The sequence below is a fragment of the Acanthochromis polyacanthus genome, chromosome 14 (assembly GCF_021347895.1).
Source record: "Acanthochromis polyacanthus isolate Apoly-LR-REF ecotype Palm Island chromosome 14, KAUST_Apoly_ChrSc, whole genome shotgun sequence".
In the NCBI taxonomy this organism is placed as follows: Eukaryota; Metazoa; Chordata; class Actinopteri; family Pomacentridae; genus Acanthochromis; species Acanthochromis polyacanthus.
In genome coordinates, this window is record NC_067126.1 from 14,150,878 (window position 1) to 14,161,794 (window position 10,917).

General features: G+C 37.3%; 1 protein-coding gene across 2 annotated transcripts in view; it reads right to left on the minus strand.

Moving 5' to 3' along the window:
* marco (macrophage receptor with collagenous structure) overlaps positions 1-8,230 on the minus strand; it is an 84,739-nt gene extending 76,509 nt beyond the window's left edge. The window contains exon 1 of one of the 2 annotated variants that reach the window (XM_051958974.1): positions 7,776-8,209. In XM_051958974.1, coding sequence (XP_051814934.1) covers positions 7,776-7,884 — 109 coding nt within the window. In that variant the 5' untranslated portion in view covers positions 7,885-8,209. Of the gene's footprint in view, positions 1-7,775 lie in introns of both variants that reach the window. The other variant, XM_051958975.1, reaches the window with a different exon arrangement.
* Between the last annotated feature and the right edge of the window lie 2,687 nt (positions 8,231-10,917).

A 10,917-nucleotide genomic window follows, 5' to 3' on the forward strand; every position in this document is an offset into this window, starting at 1 on the left:
TCAGTTTGTTTTTCAATTGCGTTGTACAGGTTATAGGTCACATAAAGGTGGAAAAAGTTGTGAAACTATTTATCTTGGTGTCATTTCTTTACATCACAAAAACCTGGCATTTGAACAAGGGTGTGTAGACTTTTTATACTCACTGTATGTAGAATGTAGACCAATGTATTTTAGTGATGTTAATAATAAAGCTGTCCATGTTCAAAATCCTGGATAAAATGATTTCTGCATTTATATGGCAAAGGAAAAAACCTAGGATTAGAAAGAAATTGTTGTCCAGTCCTAAGGAAAATGGGGGTCTTGGTTTACCCAATTTTAAATTTTACTACTGGGCTGCACAATTACGAGGACTGGTAGAATGGATGGCTCAAGATAACGAAACAAATTGGATAAAATTGGAAAACGTTGCAAGTCCGTTGATTCGTTTGGAAACCGCTATATTTCTAGAACAAAAGAAATGGAGGGATCTCAAAATAAAAAATGAGTGGATAGCCTGTACTCACCGAATTTGGACAATTGTAAGAAAGAAAATGGGTGGACCTCTTACAACTTCACGTGCTCTCCAAATTGCTAAAATAAATGACTTTTTACCAAATAAAATTGACTCGGGTTTCTTGATTTGAGCAGAGAAAGGGCTAAAAACCATACATCAGTTATTTGATGGAGATGTCCTGAGGTCCTTTAAACAATTGCAAGACAAACATGATTTGAATTCAAAAGATTTTTTTCGGTACTTACAGATACGAGATTATATTACATCATGTAAAGAATGGGAGGCTTTAAGAAAACTACCTTCATCTATAGAAATGTATCTAATTAAGAGTATTGATGAGCCAAACAGGACTAAAATTGTTTCAAATATGTATGCCTTCTTGCAAACGCACTTGTGTGACAATTCCTTTGACATAAAGAGTAAATGGGAATTAGAAGCAAACATCATTATTGAAGATGATGAATGGAAAAAATCATTTGACAGTGGCCATAAAACGACAAATAGTCCCTTATGGAGAGAATTTGGGTGGAAAGTAAGGATGCGGTTCTTCAGTACTCCTCTTGTCACATTTAGTTTTGATAAGACCAAATCTAATTTGTGTTGGAGGAATTGTCACCACGTGGGGGACCATACACATACATTCTGGGACTGCCCCATTCTGAAACCATTCTGGCAGAGGGTTCTGGGAGAAGTTCAGTCAATTTTAAAAGCTAATTTGTCTCTGGAACTGGTTCACTGCATCACTGGGGTACCTCCAATAACAAACTTACCCAAAAAGTGAGTCAAATTGTTGCAAATTCTTCTCCTTGTGGCAAGTAAAACGATCACAAAAATGTGGCTCAAAGCTCAGCCCCCGACAACAGATCAGTGGAGGGAGGGCTTGAGAAAAGTATACCTCATGGAAAAAATAACAGCCCAACTCCATTTGAGGATGGATCAGTTTAATGATCTCTGGGCCCCAGCAGTAAATCACTTCCACTGGACTGCTTAAATTAATGCATCAGTTTGTATGACAGACAACTGGATTTTTAATGGGATGTTTTGACTGTGATTCTATTTAGGTATATTATTTATTATTTTTGACACATATATAATGTGAAACATCTCCTCGGAAAAATGGAGGATTTTTGTTTGATTGCCGAGATGCCCCACGTTTGTGTTGTTCTAACATGTTAAAAATAAGCAAATGTAAATTAAGCTGAGCATTACTTAAATAAAGAATTGTTCAAAAAATAAATAAATAAATAAAGCTGTAAACCATCCATCCTTGTTTATGAGGTGTCCTCGTGAAGGTTTAATATTTTTTCAGCAATCAGTTTCTGAAAAGTTTTTGTGGATAGAAGTGATAGAACTGAGAATGAGATGGTTCGGTTCAACTCCAACTTCAGTTCAAACTACAGCTGTCAATAAATCATCAGCTCTAAAACTTAAAAAAAAAAGATTTATGACAATCTTACAAACTTGAATATATATTACATACATACTGTATATATATTAAGTATCTGTCTATCTATACTAATATTGTTCAATATTGCGTCTGGGTTCTAATGGGTTAAAGCTACACATCATGCAATCTGAATACCGACAAATCAAAATTCTTGTCCCGCCTGCTTAATTTGCATGCAGTCCACTAGCGAACATGTTGATCTTTGAGTTGCACTAGAGATATTAATGTCCTATGTTGCAGTTTACATGTTACACACATGGACAAAATTGTTGGTACCCCTCAGTTAAAGAAGGAAAAACCCACAATTCTCACTGAAATCACTTGAAACTCACAAAAGTAACAATAAATAAAAATTTATTGAAAATTAAATAATCAAAATCAGCCATCACTTTTGAATTGTTGATTAACATAATTATTTAAAAAAACAAACTAATGAAATAGGGCTGGACAAAAATGATGGTACCCATAACTTAATATTTTGTTGCACAACCTTTTGAGGCAATCACTGCAATTAAACGATTTCTGTATTTGTCAATGAGCGTTCTGCAGCTGTCAACAGGTATTTTGGCCCACTCCTCATGAGCAAACAGCTCCAGTTGTCTCAGGTTTGATGGGTGTCTTCTCCAAATGGCATGTTTCAGCTCCTTCCACATATGTTCAATGGGATTCAGATCTGGGCTCATAGAAGGCCACTTTAGAATAGTCCAACGCTTTTCTCTCAGCCATTCTTGGGTGTTTTTGGCTGTGTGTTTTGGATCGTTGTCCTGTTGGAAGACCCATGACCTGCGACTGAGACCAAGCTTTCTGACACGAGGCAGCACATTTCTCTCCAGAATGCCTTGATAGTCTTCAGATTTCATCGTACCTTGCACACTTTCAAGACACCCTGTGCCAGATGCAGCAAAGCAGCCCCAAAACATTACTGAGCCTCCTCCATGTTTCACCGTAGGGACAGTGTTCTTTTCTTCGTATGCTTGGTTTTTGAGTCTATGAACATAGAGTTGATGTGCCTTACCAAAAAGCTCCAGTTTGGTCTCATCTGTCCAAAGGACATTCTCCCAGAAGCTTTGTGGCTTGTCAACATGCATTTTTGCAAATTCCAGTCTGGCTTTTTTATGAGTTTTTTTCAGCAGTGGTGTCCTCCTTGGTCGTCTGCCATGAAGTCCACTTTGGCTCAAACAACGACGAATGGTGCGATCTGACACTGATGTACCTTGGCCTTGGAGTTCACCTTTAATTTCTTTGGAGGTTGCTCTGGGCTCTTTGGATACAATTCGAACGATCCGTCTCTTCAATTTGTCATCAATTTTCCTCTTGCGGCCACGTCCAGGGAGGTTGGCTACTGTCCCGTGGGTCTTGAACTTCTGAATAATATGAGCCACTGTTGTCACAGGAACTTCAAGCTGTTTAGAGATGGTCTTATAGCCTTTACCTTTAAGATGTTTGTCTATAATTTTTTTTCGGATGTCCTGGGACAGTTCTCTCCTTCGCTTTCTGTTGTCCATGTTCAGTGTGGTACACACCTTTTCACCAAACAGCAGGGTGACTACTTGTCTCCCTTTAAATAGGCAGACTGACTGACTATGAGTTTGGAAACACCTGTGATGTCAATTAAATGACACACCTGAGTTAATCATGTCACTCTGGTCAAATAGTTTTCAATCTTTTATAGAGGTACCATCATTTTTGTCCAGGCCTGTTTCATTAGTTTGTTTTTTTAAATAATTATGTTAATCAACAATTCAAAAGTAATGGCTGTTTTTGATTATTTAATTTTCAATAAATTTTTATTTATTGTTACTTTTGTGAGTTTCAAGTGATTTCAGTGAGAATTGTGGGTTTTTCCTTCTTTAACTGAGGGGTACCAACAATTTTGTCCACGTGTGTAACTAGTAAGGGCCAAATGTGTAGTGGTTTTACTAGGTAAGATTTTTCTGTTCTTACTTGTTAACTTGTCAGGTTAAAAATTGGCCACTAGTTAACTAGTAAGGCATGAAATGCCCACTAGCTAACTAGTTGGGATCTTTTCGACCTTACTAGCTAACTAGTGAGGCTCAGAATGTTTACTAGTTAACTAGTAAATGTCAAGGTATCCACTAGTTGCACAAGTTGGGCTCATTTTGACCTCACCAGTTAACTAGTTAAACACATTTTCTTACTAGTGAACTAGTTGGGTCCAGAATGAATCTCTAGTTAACTAGTGACACTGATGTTCATTTCATTAGTTAAATGAACTTGTACAGACTTTGACTGAACATGTTTGACATTTTCCCTACATGTTGGGCTTTTCCTTTAACAAATGTTAAAGAAAAAGCTACTCTATCAAACCCACATCTCACTCCAACTCAAGTCAACCTTCCACTTTAACCCATTCAGAAATCTTTGAAAACACATCCACTACTGGACTCCAACCTGTCCCTGCTACACTCATACTACACAGCCTTGGCCTACACCTTTCTGATCTGCAGCTCAAACTCCCATCCGGCTTCCAAGCTCCTGCCAGATTCAGACAGTTCCACCAAATCATCGTTACCCTTGCCAGTTGTGAGCCGCTCCCATTACCTGCATCTTATAAGTCTATGCCAATTCCCTGAATCAATTTTAAAGCATGGGGTGCTAACCTTAATATTTCTCCTACCCAGAACTTGATCTTTGTTAACTCTGTTAGTCCAGTACTGCCTGTCCTTGTTTTCTGTTCTGTTTAGTTTTTAGGCATCTGGCCCAGTTTGAAGAGCTAGTCCTCATAATTTTTAGTTAGGCTTTGGCCTACTTGCTGTCAGTAATTAACCCCCTTGTGTTTAAACTATTATCTTACTTTTAGCTTTCCATAACTCATCTGCTGAAGCTAATCATACTTTCCTGTATATTACAGTAGATGCATGTGGCTTAATTTGATGATGATACTATAAACATGCACATTGAATTTATTTTAAAATCGATGTTCTAAACTAGCAAGTAAGCCAGGAACCCGGTAATTACTACTCTTGCCTATTGATTTTTTTTTTATTATTGGTTTGTTTTCATTCTACTCACATTAATGCATACACTCAGCAGATGCCATTTTTTTATTCATGTTCACACAGTTGAAGGCATTTATTTAATTCTGTTTTGGTTGTGTGTTTTTCAATTCTTTTGATATGTGAATACATTATTGTCCTGCTGTATTGGTATGATTATGTATGACTCCAATATATGAAGCTGTGTTTGTGTTCAATTTTGTCTAAAACTCAATCTACAGTCAATTTAGTTTCAGGAGCTTTTAGCAACAGTCTGCTCTCCTTACTGTCAGAAAACTCACTGTGCCAGGAAAGATGCAACATTGCTACCATCTGCTGGTGTGACTGCCATATCAATCACTTCTAGATTTAGCAATGGAGAATGAAAATGAAATCTAACAACAGTCAAATAAATTGCAAGTCAAGTACTTTTCCAATTTTGTTTTTCTTTTTGTGATGCTGTTAGAACTACATTGCATGTGCTCAGTTTTATTTCCCCAGCACATTCTGTGCTCTTCTACACATTGTCATGCTAACAAGCTCTTTGTTTTGTGTCATTTAATTTAAATAACTCTTCTCATCATCACTGCCTACATTTTGACCTGTCAAAGCAGCAATAGCATAGGCTTATTTGAGAATAATATTTTTTATTGGCTTGTGCCATGAGTATGAAACTAATGAGCTTAAAAAACAAGTCAGATAGCCATCTGACTTGTTTGTTCATTACTGCAATGCATTACAACACTGCAGTAATGAGCACACTGGTGCTCATTACTGCAGTGTTGGGGTCAGTGCCTTATAATGCAAGTATGTCAGTCAGAACAGGAAGTCTAATAACATTTTTGGGTCCCAGTTCTTTCTTTCAAATGCCAGATATGTATCACAAAATACTTGATTAATAGCAACAATATTTTTACCATAATACACGGTACCAGCACATAACATCAATAATAATTATATAATCTATGCCAAAGAGGCACTTACCCTGAATTATATATATATCTTTAAATGCATTATAATCTAACTTCCATTACAACACCTGGGAAAAAAATGAGTACTTAATGAATAAAATTTAAAAATTACAACAACTAATAAAATTTAAACAGAAAGATATACACTTAAAAATTATTTGAGTGAATGCAAATGTAGCATGATTAAAACTGCAATACAGACAATGACAACTTAGATGTGTATCTCTACATGAATAAAATCAATCTTCATCTGTCATACCCAAGAGTCACTTGGTGACCCCTGGGTATGACAGATTATCTGCAGCTGCAATCCATCCATTCTCTATACACCGCTTTTTATCATCACTAGGGTCGCGGGGGGTGCTGGAGCCTATCCCAGGTGACTCGGGCGAAGGCAGGGGAAACCCTGGACATACAGCAATAATATCCACGACAATAAAGATACAAAAAATAGTTTATACCAAAAGCAGCTATTTGACCCCACAAAAAAATGTGATTAATCATGTTTCTGGAGGAGGTCATGTCTTATTATGACGAGCCAAGTACACGCTGTTCATAACCGATTTTGGAACACATTTGTATCTCTGTCTCACTGGATGTCTGGAGCCAGATTTTGTTGATGCAAATGTGTTGCATGAAAGATGCCATTACAAATCTTTACAAGCATGTTGTTGAGATCAAAAGAAGGCTCAGAAGACTGAGTTTAAAGATGGATGTGTTCAGTCCAGTGTGTATACCCAGATAGCAAACTCTGGGTGAATCAATGTTGAATCTATGTTGAGACCTAACGTAGAAATTATACAGAAAGCGCAAGGTTGATAAAATGTTGAGTCAACGTTTGCTTTTCAACCATAAATCACACTTTACCCAGATAGCAAAAGATGTTAAATCAATGTTGAATTAGGGTTAAGAAGGTTGAATTTTGGTTACGGTTGAAGATTGATAGTTGGATCAATGTTGATTCAATAACATTTTGTCAACATTGAAGTTTGTGTTTAAAAGATGCCATTGAATCTACATTGTATTTTGGTTTAATTAAAATGTTTGACAGGTCAATGTTTAATTAATGTTGAATCTATGTTTGCAAACATGTAATCTATGTAAGCAAATGTTGACTCAACATTTTATCAACCTTGCACTTTCTGTATAATTTCTACGTTAGGTCTCAACATAGATTCAACATTGATTCACCCATAGTTTGCTATCTGGGTAGGATACTCTTGTAATAAACTCGTAATTCCAACATTATTACATTTTACAAGCAGACGTTGACATGTGTCAAGGCTAGCTTAATTCTATTGCAAAACGGTGTCTAGTTTTATTACTCCTAAGACACTTAAGTGTAATAATGTGTCATGCCACAAAACAAAAAATGGTTCAGGAATGGTTTGAGGGGCATAGCAACAAGTTTGTGGTGTTGACTTGGCCACCAAATTCCCCAAATCTCAATCCAATAAAGCATCTGTAGGATGTACTGGACAAATAAGTCTGAATCATGTAGGCCCCACCTCGCAATTTACAGGACTTAAAGTATCTGCTGCTAGCATCTTGGGATATCACAACACACCTTCAGGGGTCTAGTGGAGTCCATGCCTGGACAGGACAAGGGGACCAACACAGTATTAGGCAGATGGTCATAATGTTATGCCTGATCGATGTAATTTATTAGACCCATTAAAACGAATAAAACAACAAAATGACAATCAGCTACCAGACAGTGAAATAAATAACTCCTTGTGTGTCTATAGTAATTAAATTTCTCAGGATGGCTAACCAGTGTAAAACATGAAATTCAGTGAATATGTCACCATGTTCTAAATCATTCAATCTAATTCACTTATTTCAATATTTTCCTCCCCAGTACTCACAGTCAGGCTGGATGCTGCACAGATCGCTGCTGCTGAGTGACATGCCAAACAGTGGGTTACTCTGAGTGTAGGAGACCTGACCTGTCGTCCTTCCCACTGATGTCTCCATGCTGTCCAGTGTTCAGAATCACCTTCACTTTGTCATTCAGGAGGTCTAATAACACTAACAGTTCATGATGTTGGCAAAACAATTCTTTACCAGATTGCAAAAGATTCTTGACACGAATAGGATCACATGGGACACTGACTGAAATAGAGGAAGGAAATCTATCAATTTAGCTGAGCTGGCCAAAAATTCTGAAGCAAACACCCAATCAGTGACTTGCTTAGAAGAATAAGGAAGTTGGTCTTCCGACCACAGCTGTAAGAAGGTCTTGCAAAACAGTAACAGAAAAAGTATTCTTTTGAAAGGTTAATTTTGAACACTGTTATATTGCCTAGTGAAGTCATTATGAACAGTTTATTGTTTCACCATCATATTCAACGTTTTAATCAACCACATAACACCTACAGCATGACAGACGTTATAAGTTGAGACCCAATCAGGCACATACAAAATTACTGTGCATCCCCATTAAAGCAAAAAAAAAAAAAAAAAAAAAATCAAAGTGGTCAGTCACTATACAGATCACAGAAATCTCTCCTCAGCAGGACATTTAAGATTTTGAACAGGTTCTCAAACCTACTGGCCAAAAAACCATATGAATTTATTCCTAAATGCTCCATATGATTATTACAAAACAACAAGAGTGGTCAGATTTCTGATTAAACAGAGAGAGAGAGACTGGTCATAATGAGAAGAAAACACTGACTGTTGCAGAGATATAAGCTGAAAACTGCGTCAAAGCCACACTTTGTACACCTCAACTCCTTCCATGAGGTAGGTCAGTAATGATACTTACCGTTTTGCTTTTTACAGTCAGATGCCAGTACAGGTAATTGCAGCTGTTTTGACTTGCACAAATGAAAGAAATTGTTTTAACTATGGTTATATTGAATGAAGTGGAAACCATTCAAGGAGATAGTTTATTGGTATGGAATGCAGTTTATAACATTGTGAAATACGCCTGTCCATCTCTAATTATGTCAATCTCTAATTATGTCAATCAAAAACACCTCCAGTGGAAAATATCTACTGGCCCAGCCTGAAAGAGGTGTATGTAAGATAAATCATTTTAAGGTCTTTGTGTAAAGGATTTTGAAATATGGTAATATGGCCATGTCACTCTTTAAAAAGTGGACATAATGAGCAATTGGTGAATATCATGAGAAAAAAAAATCAGAGACCCAATCACAGACAGGAAACAGAAGACTGGATTAATCATAAAAGGAATTTATTTTACGAAGATTTAACACAGAATGAATTTGCCGGATGTGAAGACTGGGGAAAGGGATAAGGATAATTGATTAGCTGATAGACTAGGACTGAAGCTAGGGGAAAAAAATAAAATTAAATCAAACAGGGTACTACAGCAACCTCTGTAGGAAGCTGCAGGAACAATCCAACTATTAGTTGGGACAAGACTTGGAAGTGCTAGGGGATGGGGACAGTGACCTATGAAAGCCAAGCTACACAAAATCATTACAAGTGAAACTCACTACTGATTAAATCCTGAGAATAAACATATACTCATCTAGATGGGTTACTGATCAAGACCAAGTAATAGAAGGCACAAAACAGTGGTAGCAGTGGTGTAGTGGTCCCTGGAGAAGTGGGTATACTCTTAATTTTCACCTTTTTTAAAAAAAAATTAGTCCAGAAAAACGCCCTGTTTTAGAAACAGTGACATAGAAGACTACTCTCTTCAATTTATTCAGTCATTTCTACTTGCCCACTATTATAAAATTATCATGACTTGATTAGGAGCAGTTTGTAGTTATTACTGGTCACACAAGCAAACTGGATTAATGTAACATGTATTTATCATGAGGCAAACATGGTGTTTCAGTTACTTTTGAACATTTATTGAAATAAAATACTTCAAATATGAAGTTGACAGTGCATCCTTGTTCATATTTCATCATGAATAAAACCTCAATATTGTTTTAGGTCGAATCTTAAACTACCTGTCCCCATTCTTGTGTTTTTACTTACTTTAAAATCAACTACCAGCCGAGAGGTTTTCCCACATTATCCCAATCTAGCTAGCTTCAGACTTACGTTAGAATAACGTTAGCCTTTCAAAATGTTAGTCAGACTCGGCCCGACACTCAGTTTAACCCGTTGCGCTTCAGTTACGCTTCAGTGTTCCGCCCGCGGTACACTTTGAGATCTGCATAAGCAATTTGCTAAATGTCTGAAACTGCAAACGCGATTATACAAACACTATACGCCGATGGAAAGCTTAGATTCTCATGAATCCGCCGGTATAAACCACTTTCAGATGTGATTACCACAGCGGGTAATATAAACACATTTGTCCGACAAACAACGAATTTCCATCCATCCGTTCTCTATACACGGCTTCAACGCACACAGCGCGACTCACATTTCCGGGTTCATTATTACACACAGATGAAAATATTCCACAAAAACGGCCATAATCCAACCTTAGACATCCAGACGACACAAGCCAGTAAACTATTTTGTCCAAAACATGTCTTGAAGACGGTATATGATCCACGAATAGGTCGTTTTCAAGGAAATGCACCTTGCAATGCGCGTCCAATATTCCCTGTATTTCTCGTCATATTTTTATTTACAAATAGAATATTAGCGATTTTTTTTGTACTGAAAATGGCTGGAATTGACTGCAGCTTTAACCACTGGCGACAAAATATCCTCTCCTTGAAATGTGCAGTCATGTTGCCAGTAGTTTAAAACAATGATTCATTTGGAAACCACCTTAAAACTTACCTGAGAATTATATCGTCCATGAAAGTAGGTTCGCTCGATACGTGCCACTCACTTGAAAGGTGTTTATTCTGACTTTCTCGCATTTCCGCGCATCTTTCAAGCAGACCTGTCAATCAACTGGAGTGCCACAGAGGTGTTAGCAAAATTTTCCTCTGTATGACCCGCCCTACTCTGCCTCTGATTGGCTCATCCCTAAAGTTAGCCAATCGAATCAGTGAAGATAGCATGTACCAGCCAATTACAGGCAGAGGAGGGTTGTTCATGGCTTCATCATCCTTAAGGAAA